The following is a 25509-nucleotide window of genomic DNA, read 5'->3' on the forward strand; positions in this document are numbered from 1 at the left end:
AAAAAAAAAAAAAAAAAAAAAAAAAAAAAAAAAAAAAAAATACAAAGAAGGTCATTATATTTAGAATGATGAAGGGATCAATACAGGAAAAGGGTATTACACTCATTAACACATATGCACAGGAGCACCTAAATATATAAAGCAATTTTTAACAGACATAAAGTGAGAAATTGACAACAATGCAATAATAGTAGGGGACTTTATCACCCCACTTATATTGATGTACAGATCATCTAGCCATAAAATTAATAAGGCAACAGTGGTGTTAAATAACACAACAAACCAGTTGGACTTAATAGATACCTAAAGGACATTCCATCCAAAAACAGCAGAATACACATTCTTTTCAAGTGCACTCTCCAGTATAGATCACATGCTAGGCCAAAAAGTAAGTCTCAACAAATTTAAGAAGACAGAAATTATATAAAGCCTTTTTTATTTTTTACCACAATTGTATGAAATTAGAGATCAATTATTGGAAGAAAAATGGGAAAAGCACAAACAGAAAGAGACTAAACAACATGCTACTAAAAACCAGTGGGTCAATGAAGAAATTAAAGTGATAATCAGAAAATACCTGGAGACAAATGCAAATGGAAACACAACTTTCCAAAATCTATGAGATACAACAAAGGCAGTTCTAAGAGGGACATTCATAGAGATACAGGCTTACCTCAAGAAACAAGAAAAATCTGAAATAAACAACCTAAATGTCCCTAAAGGGATTAGTAAAAGACCAACAACAAAAAAAAGCCCCAAATCAGCAGAAGGAAAGAAAAAATAAAGATCAGAGAGGAAATCATTAAAATAGAGACTAAAAAACAATAAAAAATATCAGTGAAAAGAAGAGCTGTTTCTTTGAAAAGATAAACAATTTATAAACCTCTAGCCAGTCTCACCAAGAAGAAGAGAGAGGACTCAAATAAACAAAATATGAAAGAGGAGAAATAACAATTGATACCATAGAGATACAAAAAAAAAAAAATCATGAGAATACTGCAAACAGTTATATGCCAACAAATTGGACAACCTAGAAGAAATGGACACATTTCTAGACACATACAACCTTCCAAGACTGAATCAGGAAGAAATAATAGACAATCTGAACAAAACAGTCAAATTAGTAGTGAAATCGATTTTGTAATAAAAAAAATTCCAGCAAACAAAAGCCCAGTACTGATAGCTTCACAGGGGAATTCTACCAAACATATAAATAAGAGCTAATATCTATCTTTCTCAAACTATTCCAGAAAACTGAAGAAGATGGAGCACTCCCAAATTCATTCTACAAGGCCACCATTACCCTGATACCCAAACCAGATACCCTACAAAAATTAAAGAAAATTACAAGCCAGTATCTCTGATGAATATAAAAGCAAAAATCCTCAACAAAATATTAGCAACACAACTCCAACACTGTATAAAAAGGATCATACACCATAATCATGTGAGATTTATTCCAGGGATACAAGGATGGTTTATTATTTACAAATCAATCAGTGTGATACACCACATTAACGAAAGGAAGGATAAAATTCAAATCATCTCAGTAGACACAAAAAATTCATTTGACAAAATTCAACATCAAATCATGATAAAATCTGTAATCAAAGTTGGTATAGAGTGAACATATCTCAACATAATAAAAACCATTTTTAACAAACCCATAGCTAACATCACATTCATTGGTGAAAAGCTGAAAACTTTTCCTCTAAAATCAGGCACAAGACAAGGAACAAGACAAGGAACAAGTGATGAGAGTGGCCCACTCTCACCAATTGTATTTAACATAGCATTGGAATTCTAGTCATGGCAGTCAGACAAGAAAAAGAAATAAGAGGCATTCAGATTGGAAGGGAAGAAATAAAAATGTCACTATTTGCAGATGACATGATGCTATATGTAGAAAACTCTAAAGTCTCCACCAAAAAACTATTAGATCTAATAAATGAATTCTGTAAGGTTGCAGGATGAAATATTGGCATACACATCTGTTGCTTTTTTGTACACTAAAAATGAACTCTCAGGAAGAGAAATTAAAGAAACAGTCCGATTTACAGTCACACTAAAAAGAATAAAATACCTGAGAATATGCTTAACGAAAAAGGTGAAATACCTTTACTCTGAAAATTATAAAATATTGATGAAGGAATTTGAAAATGATACAAAGAAATGTAAAGATACCCCATCTTCTTGGATAAGAAGAATTAATATTGTTGAAATGTCCATATTACCCAAAGCAATCTACAGATTTAATGAAATCCCTATCAAAATACCCATGGCATTTTTCACAGATCTAGAACAAATAATCCTAAAATTTATATGGAACCATAAAACCAAACCTCCATAGCAAACTTGAGAAAAAAGAACAAGCTAGAGGTATTATGTTTCCTGACTTCAGACTATGCTATTGAAGCTATAGTAATTAAAACAACATAGTACTAGCACAAAACCAGACACAGAGCAATGGAACAGAATAGAGAGCCCAGGACTAAACCCATGCACTTATGATCTATTAATCTACAACAAAGGAGGCAAGAATATACAATAGAGAAAGGGCAGACTCTTCAATAAGTGATGCCAGGAAAACTGGACAGCTTCATATAAAAAATTGAAATTAGGACAATTCCTCGCACCATATACAAAAATAAACTCAAAATGGACTAAAAACCTAAATATAATATCAGAAACCATAAAACTCCCAGAAGAGAACATAAGCAGAACACTCTTTGACATAAATTGTAGCAATAGTTTTTGGATCTGTCTCCTAAGGCAAAAGAAATAAAAGTAAAAAGAAACAAATGGGACCTAATCAAACTTAAAACTTCTTTTTGTTGTTGTTGTTGTTGTTTTTGTTTGTTTGTTTGTTTTTTGCAGTACGTGGGCCTCTTCCGTTGCGGAGCACAGACTCTGGATGCACAGGCTCAGTGGCCATGGCCCACAGGCACAGCCGCTCCGCGGCATGTGGGATCTTCCCGGTCTGCACCACCAGGGAAGCCCCAAACTTAAAACTTTTGTACAGCAAAGGAAACCACTGTCAATTGAAAAGACAATCTACTGAATAGGAGAAAATATTTGCAAATGATATGATGGATAAGGGGTTAATATCCAAAATTTATAACCAGTTCACACAATTCAATATAAAAAAAAAACCCAAAGAACTCAATTAAAAATAGCAGAAGATCTGAATAGACACTTTTCCAAAGAAGATATACAGATGGCCTATAGGCACATGAAAAAATGCTCAATATCACCAATCATCAGAGAAATTCAAATCAAAACCACAATGAGGGCTTCCCTGGTGGCACAGTGGTTGAGAGTCCACCTGCCGATGCAGGAGCCACGGGTTCGTGCCCTGGTCTGGGAAGATCCCACATGCTGTGCGGAGCGGCTGGGCCCCTGAGCCATGGCCGCTGAGCATGCGCATCCAGAGTCTGCGCTCCGCAGCGGGAGAGGCCACAATGGTGAGAGGCCCGTGTACCGCCAAAAAAAAAAAAAAACAAAACACAATGAGATATCACTTCACACCTGTCAGAATGGCTATCATCAAAAAATAACTAATGTTGGTGAAGATGACAAAGTAGAACTCTTGTACACTGTCGGTATGACTATAAATTGGTGCAGCTGCTATGGAAAACAGTACGAAGTTTCCTCAGAAACTTAAAAATAAAACTACCATATGATCCAGCAATTCCACTCCTAGGTATATATCAAAAGAAAATGAAAACACTAATTAGAAAAGATACATGTACCCCAGTGTTCATAGCAGCATTATTTACAATAGCCAAGACATGGAAGCAACCTAAGTGTCCATCAACAGATGAATGGATAAAGAAGATGTGGTATATATAATGGAATATTACATGGCCATAAAAATAATGAAATTGCCCTTTGCAACACTGTGGGTGACCCTAGAGAGTACCATGCTTAGTGAGATAAGTCAGGCAGAGAAAGCCAAATACTCATATCACTTATATGTGGAACATAAAAAATGAAACACATGAATGTAGATATGAATGTATATAACAAAACAGAAACATACAGATATAGAGAATAAACTAGTGTCTACAATTGGGGGAAGGGACAGGGACAGGGGTGAGATAGGGGTATGGGATAAAGAGACACAAACTACTATGTATAAAATAAATAAGCAATAAGGATATGGTACAGAACAGGGAAATATAAATATTATTTTGTAATAACTTTAAATGGAGTATAACCTATAAAAATATTAAATCACTATATTGTACACCTGAAAATATAATATTTTCAATCAACTATACTTCAATTAAAGAAATGGTGAGTAGGACATCAACTCAGTTACTTAAGTGTTCTCTCTGCTGTTGGTATTGGTGACTTTCAGGAGACTATGGAAGGACAAAACAAAATCTGGAGTAGCACAAAGGAGGAATACATGGTCTACATCAAATTATGAACAATTTATAGCAAATTCTAAAAAAATTACCCAAAGCATGTGACTGTTCTTCTTAATTTGACAAAATGTAAACATTTTCTTTCACTAAAATCCCACTTTAAACAGAACTCTATTTGTGTGTGTGTTTATGTGATTTTAAAGGGTCATTCCAAGTAACAAATAATGATCACCACTGAGACTTCTAAGGGTAGTAGGGCCACATAACTGTCATCCCCTTTATTTCATTGAGCTCCATAATGAGCTGGACATATAAGCTTGGGAATTAGCACTCAGTAACTAAATTACTCTGTTTAATAGAGGTGAAAATAACTTGAAATTCCCTAGGAAATTCCAGGTGGGAGGACAGAGTAATAACAAAAATTAGAGACAGAAGAGAAAAAATTAAAAGTGTGTAATGAAGCAGGGAAGGGCTTGGGGAGAAGAGAAGGAGGATTTTTTTTTGAGCTGTCTGTAATGAGATTATCATTACAATGATACAATGTGACCTCTTTGCTTTCTGCCCCTCTGATATTTTAAATGAAGTCAGTGTCACCCATAAATGATTTTTAGAGTGGATCTTATAGGATGTTTTAAGAAATTTTGAGTTTTATGTTAAAATTTGCAGTTGGCAAATCCAGGAACCAAATGGCTTCACCAAAGCACAAGAGGACATCTAATCCTGTGTCCTATTTTGGGGAACTTGTCTTGAATCATCTGAACTAAGATAAACTACCTAGTTGTGAGCTGACTTGAGTGTCTACCCCAGAATAGAATTAGCGGTGGTGGGTCCTAACCATCCTGCCCTTGCTGTTGGGCAAACTGTTCTAGAAAATGACCCATCCTGAAGCACATCTGTTTTAGGGATACAACATCAATATCCATGAGAAATTGTGTAAACTAATCTGAGCTCAACTTTGGATGAATGCCTTCTTTGGAACTGGCAGTTACAGACACAGAGTTAGGGAATTACAGACACAGAGTTAGTGATGTGAGATCACTAGAATTTTTAGGTAAGCTTTTCATAAAATAGGAGTTGAGTGAGAACCTTGAAAATAATAGTTTCGTCCAGCACTAATGACACACAGTTACCAAGGAAGCAGAATCTTTGGGGGAGGGAAAGGAAATTCATGACATATGTGCTTGGTGGATCAAGACCTGTAACCTGCTCTAGGGCACAGTGCAGGGCACAGTGCTACATAGGACTGGATACCAGGAAAGTGTAGTGTCTTCTAGAAACTAGAGATATCCATGGTATATGGATGTATAAAATGTTTACTTACACTTAAGTGTGTGTACCGGCAATACATCTATACTGATTAAGAATTTGACCTTTGTTATGAGATTAACTGGATCCTATTCTCTGATTCATAGTCTGTATAACTCTGGATAAGTTTTTCTCTCTGTGCCATAGTCCCCTCATCAGTAAAATTAGGGGAACAATATTATCTAGCATATAATTTTGCAGATAAAATTAGATAATCCATGGAAAGTACTCTGCATACCTATAACCTAAGAAGTAATACCAAAATTATGACATCTATTCCATTACTGGTATTGTTTTAAAAAGTGACTTGAAGAAAATATACTGAAAATGTTAACAGTATATCTTGAATTGTATGATTGTTGAGTAAAAAAATACATTTGTAATTGTTGAGATTTTTTTCGAAGTTTTCTTCATTGAACATGCTATTTTGAATTAAGAGGAAATTTCCCCAGCTGTCAAATTATTTCCAAGTCAGAAACATTCTTTTGTAGAAGACAAAATACAAATGATAATTCCTAAGAGAAAGCTCCCTTTAAAATCCTTTTAACAATTAAATACATGAATGCAATTTAAATTAGACTCTCTTTAGTGCCATGCTATTCTCTAAAAAATAACTGATAAAAACTGATATGTTTTACTTATAGTTTACCTTAAGATTAGAGTGGGTTAGAGTATTTGGGGATATGTAACACCGGATTTGTTATTCCCTAATGACCTTGTGTACTTTCTAATGTTTAGCAACTAATAATTTTACTTAAAATAATTAGCTTGTGATTCCTTTGTAATAGTTAAACACCACGAATTATCCTCTGAAGGTCAGTAGCTAAAGTAAATGCCCTCAGTGGAATACATATGCCTTTATACATGGAAGACTAAATAATATTGAGTGTCCAGTCTTTTAAAATGGAATTTTGAATCACGTCAAGTAAATTCACCTTCTGGTGTGTGCATCTCATATTCTTTTGATTTATTCTCTCTTCCCTTTTCCGTGTCTTTATTAGATGGAGATCCAATGTTCCTAGTGTTAATTTTGGAATGATTCATTTCAGTTTACACCTAAGATTTTTCTAGCATTTCTAAATTTTTTCATCTTTTTCTTTACTCTTCTTGCTATTGTGTGCCTGATCTAACTAGTGTAAGCTTCCAGGGCACTATGATCTTTGTTACGAAACATGCAAGTTATGATGGGGCAGAAACATGAAAAAACTACCACCCAGTTCATAATTGACTTACTATGTAATGCATTTATTACAAAGATAAACATTTTTCCAATAATATATTTGGAACTCTTGTTCAAGAAATACCTCAAGAGACTGTATTAAATTACTATAAATATACTTATGGTGTCCAGGCCCTTGTGCTTTTCAGGATGGCTGTGATGTCTGCTTATATTCAAATGAAACTTGGAGCTTTATATTATAAATCCAACCAGGGTGTAAAGTATTGTTTTTGAAAATAAAATCTGAACATTCTGGCAGACACTGGCTAAGTATTCATCAAAATTAGATATAATAATCAAGTGTCATTTTAACTCGCCCTGAATGAGGACAGCTTGTAATCAAGCAGTATCCATTCTCACTGTTTTCTTTCGTAAACGAAGCCCTCTCATTTTAGGTGGCCTCACGGCTGCTTGGTCTGAAACCACATACAGAGCCTCCATTGCATCCAGGGCCACCATGTGACCACGCTCTTTCCAAAGACACATCAGTAGAGTTGATATATGAAGCCTCTGGTACATGTCCTTGAAAGGAAGCTTTTTGTTGTCCACACTTTCTTTTTTCCACGGAGTGGAATCCAGAAGTTGTGATAGACAGCCTCCTTCATCAACACATATGAGAGGAACATCTTAGGGGCTGGAGAAGGGTGTGGAGAAAGACCACCTGCTCCTCCAGCCGCCTGTAGCCGCAGACTCTTGCATTAAAGAGAAATAACTCTTCTTGTTTGAGCCACATTTATTTTGGTCCCTGTTGAAAAAGACAAACATTATTTTAAAATACTACTTGAGAAATTGGAAATAATATTTATTATCATTATTATATTAAATTCATATGGCATATTTTAGTATACAAAATATTCTTCAATTTTCTCAAAACTCACAAAATTCTTTGAGGTACATACTATTATCTTAACTTCACATATGAAGAAACTAAAGCTTGGGAAATTTTGCTTTGTCAGAAGTCATCTCCAGGAGCAAGGGCAAATATAGCACCTTTGAAGGTATGAGTCTGGTTTTGAAAATAACCAACAGTAGCTCATGGGAGGTTCCGCTGTGGTAACTTTCATTCTCTGATGTCTTTATCAGAGCTGTCCCCTACTGCACTGAGTTCTGGCTCCAGTCCTGACTCACTCTTGACCTTGAAGAAGTTGATTAGTCTCTGAAGACTTCAGTTTCCTCATACCCTTATATAAAGTTTGATTGGGGGAGGGTGGATGTTGGGAAAAAGGAAAATGTGTTTTTAAATAGAAAGCTGCATTTCTCATGAACAACAGCCTATTGGTTCTACTGCAAACATATCTCATCTGGCTCATTTTGAGAGTCTGAAGTCAAGTGTTATAATTCTGATCTCAATGCCACACCTCCAGTGGCAGACCTTATTAAATTTGGCTAGTAAGTAGCCCTTAATAACCAGCAGAAAACCAGCTGAGGAAGTATTGAGACGTGTCAGAATTGGACACTAAGAGAAACCTTTTTAATAAAAGTAAAATCTCTAGTTAGATAGAGAGTGTATGCCTAGGAAAGTAAGAGTGTATTCCCGGGCTGACAAGTATTGCTGTGAAAGAGATTTGAGTAGGTGTGGGAGGCACAGAAAAACAAGCAGGCCTTTCCATCTCTTTTATGGATCCTCCATGTGTTGAAATGATGGGCATTTCTAATCAGATAAACACTTTAACATGTGTCATACAGTTAACTCATATGAAATAGATAGCAAATTTGCTTTTGTTTATCCAGTTTAGGTGTATTCATGTTACACTTCCAATTTCATCCACACATAAAACTAAAAATTACTTAAAATTTTTTTATCCTTTGAAATTTAGTGAAACAATTGCTAGTTTGGGGGGAGGAGAGTCAAGAAAGGTAAAATATAATTAATGTTATTTATGCTAAGTTTTAACTAAATTTTGCTTCCTTGAAATCCAAATGCAAATCTGGTTGCAAAATGAGCTTGGTTTGAATCCCAACTTGAGGTTACTTAAAGTCTTTTAAACTCAATTTCCTAATCTGAATTATGTGAATACTGTGCAAGGTTATTGTGAGATTGGAGATGTCTGTAAAACAACACACGTGAGCAAAGTACATGGATCAGACGCTGATCTGCTCAGCATCTGAACTGAATTAATCAGGCCTCAGTAATGACTTGGGTGCAGTACTAACAAAAAATCAGGGTCTGTAGCTCACGCAGAATCAAGGCCAACATAATGCTTAACAGCCATCCCTTTAATATACTCCTCTATACTGACCAAAGTGAGGCGGCCAAGATAGCGAAGTGGTGAGTAGGAGCCAGATGATGACCTACACCTGTGGGCACGAGGCTGCGAGAGAAGTCTCGGTTTTGCTCACTTTCATGGGGAATGAGTAACATTGTCACCACTTCTCAAAAAGTATCTAGAAAATCCTGGTTCTCTTAAAGAGCAGTGGTCATCTTGGTTTTATTATCTGCAAACGATTACTTGTCCAGCACAAAAACAATCCTTTCCTTGCAATGGAGCCCACTGAGGAGTTAATGGCATTTCTGTCACTTCTTTTCAGGGATTTAGCATTTTTATTTAGCTGATTAAAATGTGGTGTAGATGATAATCATGCCAGATTTTTTTTTAATATCTTTATTGGAGTATAATTGCTTTACAATGGTGTGTTAGTTTCTGCTGTATAACAAAGTGAATCAGCTATACATATACTTATATCCCCATATCCCCACCTCTAGATGGTCACAAAGCACTGAGCTGATCTCCCTGTGCTATGCAGTTGCTTCCCACTAGCTATCTATTTTATGTTTGGTAATGTATATATATCAATGCTACTCTCTCATTTCATCCCAGCTTACACTGCCCCCTACCTGTGTCCTCAAGTCCATTCTCTACATCTGTGTGTCCTGCCCCTACATTCATCAGAACCTTTTTTTCTTTTTTTTAGATTCCATATATATGTGTTAGCATATGGTATTTGTTACAATGGAATATTACTCAGCCATAAAAAGTAACAAAATTGAGTTATTTGTAGTGAGGTGGATGGTCTGTCATACAGAGTGAAGTAAGTCAGAAAAGAAAGAGAAAAACAAATGCCAGATTTTTTTTTTAAAGAATCATTCAAACAGTCAAAAATGGCTTGTACCAGATTTTTATTTCTCAAAGAGTTTCTACTAAGGGAAAATTTGCTTAGATTATGCCCTCTGTCATCTTCTCAGTAAATGTTAAATCAATACAAAATGAGTGGGTTTGTATTTCTAAAAATAACATTTTTCACAGGAAGAAGAGCTAAGGAAGAGTGGGGAAGCCAAATATGCACACTTGAGTGATGAACTTCATGTATTAATTGAAGTGTTTGCTCCACCTGGGGAAGCTTATTCACGTATGAGTCATGCATTGGAAGAGATTAAAAAATTTCTGGTTCCCGTAAGTGCTTTTCATTTTTACAAAGATGTTTCTCATCAGTTTCTATTTAAAAATGTGCCTTTGATTTTCACTGACTTTTTAGAAAAGAAACATATTGCAGACTAATTATCTGTAAATTGATATGAAGATTAAAATTAAAAAGAATACTAAAAGCACTTAGCACAGGACCTGGTGCCACATAATGGTGGTTTGGAAGCAACATTTGCCTTCAGTACACTGCATGCCACACACCCATTCGTAGCCATGAAGAATAAGACAGTTAACACATAAACACAAATACGTAACTGAAGTTGTATACTTTTCTCTTGTGTCTTAATTACTTAGTAGTTGACATGTATTGTTCATAATATTTAATTAGTAGAGAATATCTTCAGGTAGAGTGAAAGGGGTAAAAGATTGAGCATAATATGTGTAACAAGACAACAGTAGTGTTTGAAAATATCAAATGTATCTTATGCAATAGTATGTCAGGTGCTGGCTCATTATAAAACATAATGTAAAATAATCAATACTAATAAAACTAGACATTTGTTGACATCACACAAAAATTGGAAAAAATAAACTTATTGTGCTATATGAGGGGAACAGAGAACGTTCATATAGTAAGGGAGCAAATTCAGGGTTGCATACTGAATAGAATTCTCTACTGATTTTCTAAGAAATAGAGGAAGGTTAAATGAATGAAGCTTTCCTAAAAGTCAACAATTTAGCATTCCAGGAAGAGGTTGTTTGCATAAAAATCTTGGTATTAAGCTTGGAGCTGGAATAAGATAATTAGAAGAGAATGCTGAGTAAAGTTTTCTGGATTGCCCTGGCAGGAATCTTCAGTGGACAGAGAAAGAGAGAATAGCTAAGATTAATCTGTGCAATGAAGAAACACTGTAGATTTCTAAACTAAGCAATAAACTCAGAGGAAATGGTGAGTAAGATTCATTGATTGGTAGTGATTTTGATAATGGGGGAAAAAAACAGAGAATTTCAGAATGGAAAAGCATCAAAATCTAACCACATAATCTATTTATATGCCCAGTTTTAAAATTCCTGTCAAGACAAGGTTATAGAATAATCCCATACCACACTGATTATTCCATAACTTTATATGCACACAGAATTTCTGCACAATTTATTATCTGGTACTTATCTGAACACTTCCCTAAATAGATCCCATGTTTCTTAAGAATGAGAATGCTATGTTCTCTCTTCCTTTTGCTTCTGAACTAAATGCCTGGTGCTGTTGGGTAAACAGTTTTACTATATTTAGCTCAGACCAGACCTCTGGTGATCTAGAAAAAGACTAGGACTGCCTACATTACTAACTCATTTTGTGACTGTAGACAAGTCAGTTAAATTCTCAGAACTTTAGCTTATTCATCTTTAAAAAGAAGGCAATAATAATAGACTGACATCTGTCATAAGTATTGTGAATATTAAATGGGATAACGCATATGAAAGGACATAGAAAATTATAAAGCACTATATATATATTTTATTATATATATTATATATAAGTAAATTGGTGTTTTAAATCTATCTTATTATTCTAGTAGATAAAATCTTGGAATGACTTTTTGAGGTGAAATACATAAGATTAAATATTATCTCATTACTACATAGATTTTAGACATAGGCTGTACACTAGGTTAACCCTATTTTATTATAAATACCAGTAATACATCTCGCTTACTTCTTAGACCCCTTGATACTTGTAATCATTTCATTTATATCTTCTCCACTGAAATATATGCTCTATGAGGCCAGGGCTGGCAGTGTCTCTTGTGTTCCCATCATTTAGAGTCATGACTGGCACAATAAGTATTTGTTTGATAGACTGACTGAGGGAGTGTCTGGGGATGATGCAGGGCATTAAAACCTCATCTGTGTGAGGTCTGGGGAATAGTACCCTACAATCAAGATGCTCTCCCTAAACAGATATAGATGGAGACGGAAAATGGAAAACCTTCCTTTGGCCAGTGTGACCTGTTCCTGCTGCCCCTCGGTTTTATCTCTGCCCGTCCAACAGCTCCTCACTGTGCATCAAACACCCCAGGCTCCCTCTTCACTAAGGGCCTTTGAAGATTCTTCTCCAAAATATTGACACAGCGATCTCCTTGTCATTCAAGTCTCAACTCACGTGGTATCATTGCAGGAAATTCTTCCCTCACTGCACAGTCTAAAGTAACCTCCTTATATTTGTACAGCCCTATTATATTTTGTCCATGATACCACCAGACACCCGATTTAACACTGTGATTCATTGTCCCATCATGTTCTGACCCTCTTCACTTATTTATTTTCCTCATAGCTCTTAACAGCTTCATATGTACTATATATATATTTTTTTACTTATTTATTGTTGGTTTCCCTGTAAAATATGTGTCATGAGGACATGGATTATTGTATCATTTCACTGCTTTATTCTCCCACCTTGAACTATGCCAAGCACATAGGAAGCACTTAATAAATATTTTTTTCTATGAATGAATAAGCTTTTAAAAAATAAATACTCTGATAACTCTCATTGTTGAATTAGTAAATTTTACAGTCAATGAAAGCTGTTCTACTTGGTAAATTTTTCCCATTTGCCTTGCTGGCCTCAGCACCAAGCAAAGGATGGCAGCTTCATTCATCACCAGAACCACAAGGGGCAAAAATTAACTGTCAGTTCTTTTTCTTTTATATGAAATCACTTGGTAATTCAGGTTTATTTTGACATTTATATTAAAGTCCATAGAAATACTCACATATCAGGATATTAATATTTACAAACATCACAGGTGAAGAATTATACCCAGTAAGAGGCAAACTAGAACAACATAGAAAGCTAATGTCAAGTAGCATGGAGGTCCACTGACATCTAATTCCTCTACACAATGAAGCGTCTTTCCATGGTTAGAACTTTCATCTTCCTCTATGTTATCCACCATCTACCCAACTTCTCCTACAATGGGCTGTGATCATCTAAGACTCCCGACTGTAGAACATACAACTCCTCATGAAACGTCTGAATGATGTCAGATGTTGGAAAACAATACAGTTTTAGTACTTTAAGTGATATGTTAAGACAAATGAATGATTATTGCCATGGGAAATATTTCCAGCTTGGTGGTTTCCATTCAGTCCTAACTAAACAAGGAGAGTGGCAGGTCAATAAAACATCAATAACTCGAACCCTGCTAATTTAATTTAATTTATTAATTTATTTGTTTTAAACATCTTTATTGGAGTATAATTGCTTTACAATGGTGTATTAGTTTCTGCTTCATAACAAAGTGAATCAGCTATACATATACATATATCCCCATATCTCCTCCTTCTTGCCTCTCCCTCCCACCCTCCCTATCCCACCCCTCTAGGTGGTCACAAAGCATCAAGCTGATCTCCCTGTGCTATGTGGCTGCTTCCCACTAGCTATCTATTTTACATTTGGTAGTGTATATATGTCCATGCCACTCTCTTACTTCGTCCCAGCTTACCCTTTCCCCTCCCCATGTCCTCAAGTCCATTCTCTATGTCTGCATCTTTATTCCTGTCCTGCCCTTAGGTTCTTCAGAACCTTTTTTCTTCTTTTAGCTTCCATGTATATGTGTTAGCATATGGTATTTGTTTTACTCTTTCTGACTTACTTTACTCTGTATGACAGACTCTGGGTCCTTCCACCTCACTACAAATGTCTCAATTTCATTTCTTTTTATGGCTGAGTAATATTCCATTGTATATATGTGCCACATCTTCTTTATCCATTCACCTGTTGATAGATACTTAGGTTGCTTCCATGTCCTGGGTATTGTAAATAGAGCTGCAATGAACATTGTGGTACATGACTCTTTTTGAATTATGGTTTTCTCAGGGTATATGCTCAGTAGTGGGGTTGCTGGTGAATGCTGCTAATTTTAAATCTTTAATGCTTTAAGAAGGTGCTAGGCTTCTGCTCACGCCCCGGAGCTGAGGTGCTGGGCGCCGCCGTTTTGCCCCAGGAGCTCTAGTGTGAAGGGCCCAGTGAGAGGCCTCTGCATGTGACCCCCTCTAAGCAAGAGCAACCAGACTAAGCACCAAGAAAAAGAAAAAAGGGTCCTTCGTCAGGAGGGAAGTGTCATCCTCGAGGATAGGAGTCCTTGAATCTGGCATCAGAGTCATTTTGGAGAATTGGTTAAAAACACTGCCTCATTTCCTCTGACCTCAGCCCCATTGTGAGGGATAATTGCTCCAGCAGCCTCTCTCAATCCTGTTGCAGCCGAGTGGATGAAAGGCTCTTGCTGCTCCAGCCAGGAGTCAGGACTCTGCCTCTGAGGTGGGAGAGCCAACTTCAGAACACTCGTCAACAAGAGACCTCCCAGCCCCACATAATATCAAACGGCGGAAATCTCCCAGAGATCTCCATCTCAACACCAGCACCCAGCTTCACTCAATGACCAGCAAGCTACAGTGCTGGACAACCTATGCCAACCATATAGCAAGACAGGAACACAACACCACCCACTAGCAGAGAGGCTGCCTAAAATCATAATAAGTCCACAGACACCCCAAAACACACCACCAGACGTGGACCTGCCCACTAGAGAGACAAGATCTAGCCTCATACACCACAACACAGCCACTAGTCCCCTCCACCAGGAAGCCTACACAACCCACTGAACCAACCTTAGCCACTGGAGACAGACATCAAAAACAACGGGAGCTACGAACTTGCAGCCTGCAAAAAGGTGAACCCAATCACAGTAAGATAAGCAAAATGAGAAGACAGAAAAACACACAGCAGATGAAGGAGCAGGATAAAAACCCACCAGACCTAACAAATGAAGAGGAAATAGGCAGTCTACCTGAAAAAGAGTTCAGAATAATGATAGTAAAGATGATCCAAAATCTTGGAAATAGAATGGACAAAATGCAAGAAGCAGTTAACAAGGACCTAGAAGAAATAAAGATGAAACAGACAATGATGAACAACACAATAAATGAAATGAAAAATACTCTAGATGGGATCAATAGCAGAATAAATGAGGCAGAAGAACGGATAAGTGACCTGGAAGATAAAATAGTGGAAATAACTACTGCAGAGCAGAATAAAGAAAAAAGAATGAAAAGAACTGAGGACAGTCTCAGAGACCTCTGGGACAACATTAAACGCACCAACATTCGAATTATAGGGGTTCCAGAAGAAGAAGAGAAAAAGAAAGGGACTGAGAAAATATTTGAAGAGATTATAGTTGAAAACTTCCCTAATATGGGAAAGGAAATCGTTAATCAAGTCCAGGAAGCACAGAGAGTCCCATACAGGATAAATTCAAGGAGAAATACGCCAAGACACATATTAATCAAACTGTCAAAAACTAAATACAAAGAAAGCATATTAAAAGCAGCAAGGGAAAAACAACAAATAACACACAAGGGAATCCCCATAAGGTTAACAGCTGATCTCTCAGCAGAAACTCTACAAGCCAGAAGGGAGTGGCAGGACATACTGAAAGTGATGAAGGAGAAAAACCTGCAACCAAGATTACTCTACCCAGCAAGGATCTCATTCAGATTTGATGGAGAAATTAAAACCTTTACAGACAAGCAAAAGCTGAGAGAGTTCAGCACCACCAAACCAGCTTTACAACAAATGCTAAAGGAACTTCTCTAGACAAAAACACAAGAGAAGGAAAAGTCCTATAATAACGAACCCAAAACAATTTAGAAAATGGGAATAGGAACATACATATCGATAATTACCTTAAATGTAAATGGACTAAATGCTCCCACCAAAAGACACAGATTGGCTGAATGGATACAAAAACAAGACCCATATATATGCTGTCTACAAGAGACCCACTTCAGACCTAGAGACACATACAGACTGAAAGTAAGGGGATGGAAAAAGATATTCCATGCAAATGGAAACCAAAAGAAAGCTGGAGTAGCAATTCTCATATCAGACAAAATAGACTTTAAAATAAGGACTATCAGAAGAGACAAAGAAGGACACTACATAATGATTAAGGGATCGATCCAAGAAGAAGATATAACAATTGTAAATATTTATGCACCCAACATAGGAGCACCTCAATACATAAGGCAAAAACTAGCAGCCATAAAAGGGGAAATCGACAGTAACACATTCATAGTAGGGGACTTCAACACCCCACTTTCACCAATGGACAGATCATCCAAAATGAAAATAAATAAGGAAACACAAGCTTTAAATGATACATTAAACAAGATGGACTTAATTGATATTTATAGGACACTCCATCCAAAAACAACAGAATACACATTTTTCTCAAGTGCTCATGGAACATTCTCCAGGATAGATCATATCTTGGGTCACAAATCAAGCCTTGGTAAATTTAAGAAAATTGAAATTGTATCAAGTATCTTTTCCGACCACAACGCCATGAGACTAGATATCAATTATAGGAAAAGATCTGTAAAAAATACAAACACATGGAGGCTAAACAATACACTACTTAATAACGAAGTGATCACTGAAGAAATCAAAGAGGAAATTAAAAAATACCTAGAAACAAATGACAATGGAGATACAACGACCCAAAACCTATGGGATGCAGCAAAAGCAGTTCTAAGAGGGAAGTTTATAGCAATACAAGCCCACCTTAAGAAGCAGGAAACATCTCGAATAAACAACCTAACCTTGCACCTCAAGCAATTAGAGAAAGAAGAACAAAAAAACCCCAGAGTTAGCAGAAGGAAAGAAATCATAAAAATCAGATCAGAAATAAATGAAAAAGAAATGAAGGAAACAATAGCAAAGATCAATAAAACTAAAAGCTGGTTCTTTGAGAAGATAAACAAAATTGATAAACCATTAGCCAGACTCATCAAGAAAAAAAGGGAGAAGACTCAAATCAATAGAATTAGAAATGAAAAAGGAGAAGTAACAACTGACACTGCAGAAATAAAAAAAATCATGAGGGATTACTACAAGCAACTCTATGCCAATAAAATGGACAATCTGGAAGAAATGGACAAATTCTTAGAAATGCACAAACTGCCAAGACTGAATCAGGAAGAAATAGAAAATATGAACAGACCAATCACAAGCACTGAAATTGAAACTGTGATTAAAAATCTTCCAACAAACAAAAGCCCAGGACCAGATGGCTTCACAGGCGAATTCTATCAAACATTTAGAGAAGAGCTAACACCTATCCTTCTCAAACTCTTCCAAAATATAGCAGAGGGAGGAACACTCCCAAACTCATTCTACGAGGCCACCATCACCTTGATACCAAAACCAGACAAGGATGTCACAAAGAAAGAAAACTACAGGCCAATATCACTGATGAACATAGATGCAAAAATCCTCAACAAAATACTAGCAAACAGAATCCAACAGCACATTAAAAGGATCATACACCATGATCAAGTGGGGTTTATTCCAGGAATGCAAGGATTCTTCAATATACGCAAATCTATCAATGTGATTAACCATATTAACAAATTGAAGGAGAAAAACCATATGATCATCTCAATAGATGCAGAGAAAGCTTTTGACAAAATTCAACACCCATTTATGATAAAAACCCTGCAGAAAGTAGGTGTAGAGGGAACTTTCCTCAATATAATAAAGGCCGTATATGACAAGCCCACAGCCAACATCATCCTCAATGGCGAAAAACTGAAAGCATTTCCACTAAGGTCAGGAACAAGACAAGGTTGCCCACTCTCACCACTCTTATTCAACATAGTTTTGGAAGTTTTAGCCACAGCAATCAGAGAAGAAAAGGAAATAAAAGGAATCCAAATCGGAAAAGAAGAAGTAAAGCTGTCACTGTTTGCAGATGACATGATACTATACATAGAGAATCCTAAAGATGCTACCAGAAAACTACTAGAGCTAATCAATGAATTTGGTAAAGTAGCAGGATACAAAATTAATGCACAGAAATCTCTGGCATTCCTATATACTAATGATGAAAAATCTGAAAGTGAAATCAAGAAAACACTCCCATTTACCATTGCAACAAAAAGAATAAAATATCTAGGAATAAACCTACCTAAGGAGACAAAAGACCTGTATGCAGAAAATTATAAGACACTGATGAAAGAAATTAAAGATGATACAAACAGATGGAGAGATATACAACACAAAAGACCCCGAATAGCCAAAGCAATCTTGAAATCAAAAAATGGAACTGGAGGAATCAGGCTGCCTGATTTCAGACTATACTACAAAGCTACAGTAATCAAGACACTATGGCACTTGCACAAAAACAGAAAGATAGATCAATGGAATAGGATAGAAAGCCCAGTGATAAACCCATCAAAAAATGGAACTGGAGGAATCAGGCTGCCTGATTTCAGACTATACTACAAAGCTACAGTAATCAAGACACTATGGCACTTGCACAAAAACAGAAAGATAGATCAATGGAATAGGATAGAAAGCCCAGTGATAAACCCACGCACATATGGACACCTTATCTTTGATAAAGGTGGCAGGAATGTACAGTGGAGAAAGGACAGCCTCTTCAATAAGTGGTGCTGGGAAAACTGGACAGGTACATGTAAAAGTATGAGATTAGATCACTCCCTAACACCATACACAAAAATAAGCTCAAAATGTACCAAAATGTTCATTGCAGCTCTATTTACAATAGCCCGGAGATGGAAACAACCTAAGAGAACACTCTATGACATAAATCACAGCAAGATCCTTCTTGACCCATCTCCTAGAGTAATGGAGATAAAAACAAAAATAAACAAATGGGACCTAATGAAACTTCAAAGCTTTTGCACAGCAAAGGAAACCATAAACAAGAACAAAAGACAACCCTCAGAATGGGAGAAAATCTTTGCAAATGAATCAACTGACAAAGGATTAATCTCTAAAATTTACAGGCAGCTCATGCAGCTCAATAACAAAAAAATAAACAACCCAATCCAAAAATGGGCAGAAGACCTAAATAGACATTTCTCCAAAGAAGATATACAGACTGCCAACAAACACATGAAAGAATGCTCAACATCATTAATCATTAGAGAAATGCAAATCAAAACTACAAGCACATCAGGTGGGTCATGCCAGTGGCTGGGTAAATGGCAGTGGCAGGAGGACTTACGAGGTCCAAAGAGTAGGTAGAACTTCATAGATAGGGTTCATTTATCTTCTATAGGGAGGGTGGGAGGGAGGGAGACAAAGAGGGAAGAGATATGGGAACATATGTATATGTATAACTGATTCACTCTGTTATAAAGCAGAAACTAACACACCATTGTAAACAATTATACCCCAATAAAGATGTTAAAAAAAAAAAAGAAGGTGCTATATTAAAGTTTTCCTTATATTAGCTAATTTGTCTTGAAAATACAGATTAGAAGTGTCAAATAAATTATTTGACAAATAACGACAAAAGGGCTATAAAACTCTAAACTAGTAATGTGAATGCCCTTCTCTTCCCTTTATAAGCTGTAAAGGTAAACAAGTATTGTCATTATTATATTTTGTAACACTCCTTTTTTTTTATAGTTCAAGCAATAGGACTGCCGCAGAAGGCTGTGCAGACTGTGCCTTGCACAATGTTAGGGGCGACATTTATTAATACATCATGGTTTGTGAATGGGACACCCTGGTATCCCCAAATACAACTTCCCTTTTTCCAACCCTAGTCAGCTGATTACCTTAAAATAATGGCTATATTTAATTTTCCTAAATTGGCTGACTCTCACCAGCAATTAAGTTGAATTAGTAAGTTTTACTAATGCTGAATGATTAACTCATGATTAAAACAAAATACACTATCTCATAATCAGGACTTATGAAGCCTTCAGCAAAATTCTGCCCATTGAATGTGAATTTATACATCCTTTAGTAAAAAAAGATGAAAAGAGGAGTTTCCACACAAATAAGAAATTAGATTTAGGTCACAATAACAAATAGATTACTTTGTTACCTCCTTAAGAGTTAGTTACTGACAGAATTAAGAGATTACAGCACTCATTTCTACCAACTCTGTCATGGATGGCCTCAGACTTTCCCAGGGGACATGTGACCCAGCACTGTGGGATTATCAGAGTCTATTGAACGGGAAAAGTAGTATTTGTCCTGCTTGAGTTGTCTCTGATGATCGTCACTAAAGGTCTGTACCATTTAAAGAAAAGTATGTGTGTGTGTGTGTGTGTATCAGATCTCAGCAAAAACACTTTCCTATAGAAAACTAGCAAATCCAGAGGGACAGTCCCAACCCCCCCATGTTTATTTCCTCCTAAGTGCCAGAAAGGAAAACATGCTGTTTGAGCATTTTTATGTCAATTATAGTAACACCAAAAGTGCCGTGAATACTCTCTCTCTCTCTCTCTCACACACACACACACACATACATATAACTTTTATACTTATGTAGTTTTATATCTGTGTGTGTGTGTGTGTGTGTGTGTGTGTGTGTGTCTGTGTATGTCAGTGTCTGTGTCCTTTGTTAGTCCTATCAGTCTCACGTACATGACTTTAAGTCAGTTCAGCACAGAAAATAATGGTTCATTCCAGGTTATCTCTCTCCTGCATTAGATTCGATAAATATCTTGGACAAAGATGTGATTCTTGAAATGGGCCAATTAGGGCATATTATATAATTTCAAGTTTGAAATATTAGAAACCTATATAGGAAACCTACCAAGAATGTGACTACAGAGGAAAAGTAAAACTCTTTTCCTCCTTATGGTAAAAGCAAATAAAGGACATTCTTGCTTTCTGTTCTTCAAAGACTGTTCAAAGACTGTAATCCTAGCTTTGGAATGGGAAAATGACACTGACTGCTAACTGCAATTATACAGGAAAGTAAGTAGATATAAGGAAAATAAAAAAGAAAAGCAGGGTATTTTCAGTCTTGGAGATGGAAGAAGATCTAGACTTTCATGCACTGAAAAAATTTTTTATAATATTTTAGAAGATTATAAACATAATGTTTAGAAATAGATGTAATATAAATGTATAGAAATTCATGCTATGACTTGATTAAAAAGTGAAAATTTGGTTGGAGGCTTTTATGCAGGTGAAAATAATATAATGAAAACAATGTATTAAATAAAAACCCACCAGCCAGGAAAAGCAATATTGATGTGTCAAGACCACAAGTTACGCGTGCCACAACTACTGAGCCCACGTGCCTAGAGCCCATGCTCTGAAACAAGAGAAGCCACCACAGTGAGAAGCCTGTGCACTGCAATGAAGAGTAGCCCCCACTCGTGGCAACTAGAGAAAGCCCGTGCGCAGCAGTGAAGAGCCAACGCAGCCAAAAATAAAAAAATTAATATTTTTTAAAAAAAATCTTTAAAAAAAGACCACAAGTTGGGCATGGCAGATACATTTTGTCTGGGGGTGGCAGGAGTTCACAATGTAAGGCAACAACATCCAGCAGGCCAGAGAGTGATCAGGTACAGAGTAAAACAATAACATCCAATGCAGAGGGTAAACAGAACCTGGATGTCATTCCTTCATTGTTGTGGTGGTTGTTAAAATGTTGTCAAGAGTTTCCTCGGATTTCTATCTTCAAAACCAGTGAATTCCCTTTTCTTTCCCATAATTAACTATAGTCTAATAGTGTGATAGCTAAGAGCACTAAGCACAAGCCATGCATCTGTGTAATTATTACTTGCACAGAAATGTTTCCTGTATTGCTATAGCACTATGGTCATATTCTGATTATACTTACAGAATTTTATAATCATATAATATTGATATTTCTTCTTATCTGATAAGTTGTAATAGATAATATGGGCCAATGACTTTAAAAGAATTAAAATTATTACTAGTTCTTAGAATAGAACTAATAATAATAATTATATAATTAATAATAATATGACATTATTATTATTATTGACACCCAAGGCCACTTTAACATTGCTAATTGATTGACATAACCTGAAATAGAGAAGAAAGAAGCAGTGGATTCTGTGAGTGTGATTTTTCTACAAACCCTAATACAAGTGTTGTCTTACTCCTCTCCAGTACAGATAATCAATATTTACTTTATGAATCTAGGGTCAGGATGTGATCATCTGCTTTCTATTTAAGAAACAATTTATCATTAATTATCTCTGGTCTCATTTGATGCCACTATTCTGAATTCTCTAAGGTTACTCTTCATGTGCCTTGATTGCTTTTTAGATGCTGAGCATCATTCTCCCATCTCTACTAGCACCTTGATTTCATTTTGATGAGTTACTTCTTCCACATTAACTGACGTTATAATCAAAAGAACTGCTTTTGCAATTCCATATGTAGTCATTAACATGAAGGCTTAGGAGCATTCCTAAAAAGTTATCTGTGTTGTTACAGATTGTAACTCCTAAGGATACAGGTTTGATCTCCAAGGGGAGAATCTCACCTCTTAATTTTATAGGATTTTAATGTTAAGGAAAGTCTTAGAGGATCAATAGAATGTATATTACATTCAAAACTTTACTGAATGCTAATCCTGCCAAATGCATAGGTACATAATAAACACATGCCAGGGCTTCCCTGGTGGTGCAGTGGTTGAGAGTCCGCCTGCCGATGCAGGGGACACGGGTTCATGCCCCGGTCCGGAAAGATCCCGCATGCCACGGAGTGGCTGGGCCTGTGAGCCATGGCCGCTGAGCCTGCGCATCCAGAGCCTGTACTCCGCAAAACACATGCCAACACTGACCCTGAAAATACTTTTATAGATGGACAAAAAGTCTCATGATTACTGAAGAATTTGGTCCAAAGAAAGGGAACAAGGCAGAAAAGTAGTTCAATAATCAGAATCTGTTAAACAAAATATATAAATTTTCACTGAGTAAATCATTCAAATAAGTAAAATAAATGGTGCTAATTAATGAAAGATGAAAGGTTTGTTTAAATAAGTAACATAAACGGTACAAGGCAAACAGTTTGTTTAAATCCAAGGAATATTTCTGAACATGAAATGTATGCCAAGCACAATTCTAGCAATTTGTATTACATCAGCCACTGCCCTTGTAGAATTTAAGAATGAGAAAACTGTTTTCAAGACTTAAAAGATAAATATTATGGAGAAATATTGCAGAGAGAGTTGGAAATGGGAGACCAGATTGGAGAATGAGGACAGTATGGACAATAGTGATGATAGATCAGTCAACTGATCAAAGAGAAAGTGTTATTTCTAGAGTTGAGAAAAATCAACTGTTGACAAGGACTACTGCTATATAGACAATGGTGAGTTATTCATTGAGACAGAAAGTGAAAAGATAGAAGGCAGTGGGGGCAGAGAAAGAGAGTGTTTTGATTAGCTTCTTGACAGTGTTGATGACCCACTATTTCATATTGAAAACATATATTTTCATGCAACAAGAAAAACTTACGAGAATACTATATTTTAAAACTGATTATTTTTGCAAAATTATGTATTCCTGAAATGTGCCTTCAACTTCTGTTTTTGCAATTAGGTCTTACTTTTTAAAGAGCTTATCTTGCAGCTCCACAAGATACAATGTAAGCTTATTTTGAATTGCCCTTCCTTGATTAACTGATCTCATTTTGCTGTTCTGAAGCTTCTTTCAGCAAGCTACAATGGGAAATGTTTGATTCCTCCAGACAGTATTCAACTTAGATATCCAAGGAACTTGGAAGAGTCCTCATTCCTCCAAGAAATGTATCTTCTATCTCATCTCTAATTCTTGCTTTTGTCTCTTTCTCTGCCTATTATACCCAATCTCTCTACGTAGTGTATGTAAGGATGCATATACAATTCCTTAAAATACAATTACAAATGGCTTACTAGATAGTCTGTGCTCAATATAGTACACTGGAATTGGTTTTATTTTTCTATAACCACTGTCCTTCTCCCTTATTCATTACCAACAGTTTGAGCAAATCACTTAGCTTTATGCTCATTCTCCTTTAAGAAGAGTCTTAATTTACACAATGTAGGTTTTAAGTCCAGTCAGTTCTAATTTATGATTTCAAGTTCAAATTCAGTTCAAAGCTCCTCTCATCCCTAAATTTATGGCTTGGGGCATAGCGGTGGTGAAGGAGCTGTGAGCTGCTCATTCAGCTCCTGCCACTGTCTCCACCCCGCAGGGTCTGGTGCTCCTGGAACTTTGTGGATGGTCTTGGCAGGTGGGGTGGAAGATGTTAAGAAATTGGAGAAAGATGGGCTGTAAAACTCGCCCTGTAATAACCTGGTTAGTTCGGTTGGTTGGTTGGAGTTGTACTTCACGTACTTTCCTCTTTTGGGCTATTTGGATGATAGGCTATGGAATTGTTGTTGATCATCAAATATTTCTTGTCTTCCTCTCAGTCGAGTGAGCTCAGGGAGCAGTTCAGCTTCTCACAACGCAGTGCTTTCCCTTCTTGCAGTACCTCTGGCTGCAGGTCTGCCTTCCTCCTGCTCCCAGCACTGCAGGTGAGCTTTGTCCTTTCTCTCTGAGCACGTGTAAGTTTACTGCACCTGTCCCCAGCATTGAAGGATTTCACCAGGATCCGCACAGGCCCCACCTTCATTTGCCCACGGAGACGTTGGTGAGCTCTTTCCACTGGCAGTTTTAGGTCTTTCTTTCAGGACAATTCTCTCCCCATTATTTATATATTTTCTCTATATGTTTTCCTTTGTTTCTTCTTTTGTAACAACTCCTATTACTTCTGGCAAGTCTCCTGGATCTTTCTTCAAATAATCTTTTTCTAACAGTTTCTATCTTCTTATCATTTTAGTCATGTGTTCCAGAGATACGGTCTCCAAAGTTTTCTAAGCCACAAATTCAGATGAACTGTTTAGTTGGACATCACGTAGATATTGTTTTGTTGTATTTCTTCAGAAAGTACTATAACTGCATTGTCTAGGTAGTTCTTCTGTTTTTCTGTTCAGGTTTATTTCTGTCCTCTCCAGCAGCTTTATTTCACTGGGCAGGTTTTCTGACTGCTTTTTTCTGCTTTCTCTCGATGTCCTTTCCTTTTTCTTCCTCCTTTCCCTTCCCATCTTGATGTAGTTCGGTTTTCTGGGGTAACTTTAGTGCTCCAAAGTGTTAGAAACTGAAATAGTCTCGCCCATATGGACCAAAAGTGCAGAGCTAAGCAGACCACCAAAAACATGGTAAGAACCTAAAAAATGTCATCTTGTTCTCCAGTCTCCCATCACTTTCACAGACTTGAAGCCTCACCCATTCTGGTCCTTCTTGGCCTCCCCGCCAGGGAGAATAGACATACTCCAGTGGGTCTGTGGCAGCTTTCCACCTGGATGAAGTTTAGATCTGTGCAAGCCAAACTCTTTCCCAAATATCCACTCCA

At 36.6% G+C, this 25509-nt stretch overlaps 1 protein-coding gene across 1 annotated transcript in view; it reads left to right on the forward strand.

Moving 5' to 3' along the window:
* Positions 1–25509, forward strand: part of KHDRBS2 (KH RNA binding domain containing, signal transduction associated 2) — a 721580-nt gene that overhangs the window by 317182 nt on the left and 378889 nt on the right. The window contains exon 4 of the mRNA XM_007456845.1: positions 10143–10289. Within this exon, the coding sequence (XP_007456907.1) occupies positions 10143–10289 (147 nt within the window). The remainder of the gene's footprint in view (positions 1–10142; positions 10290–25509) is intronic.

This window comes from Lipotes vexillifer, unplaced genomic scaffold, assembly GCF_000442215.2.
Source record: "Lipotes vexillifer unplaced genomic scaffold, Lipotes_vexillifer_v1.1 scaffold502, whole genome shotgun sequence".
NCBI classification, from domain to species: Eukaryota; Metazoa; Chordata; class Mammalia; order Artiodactyla; family Lipotidae; genus Lipotes; species Lipotes vexillifer.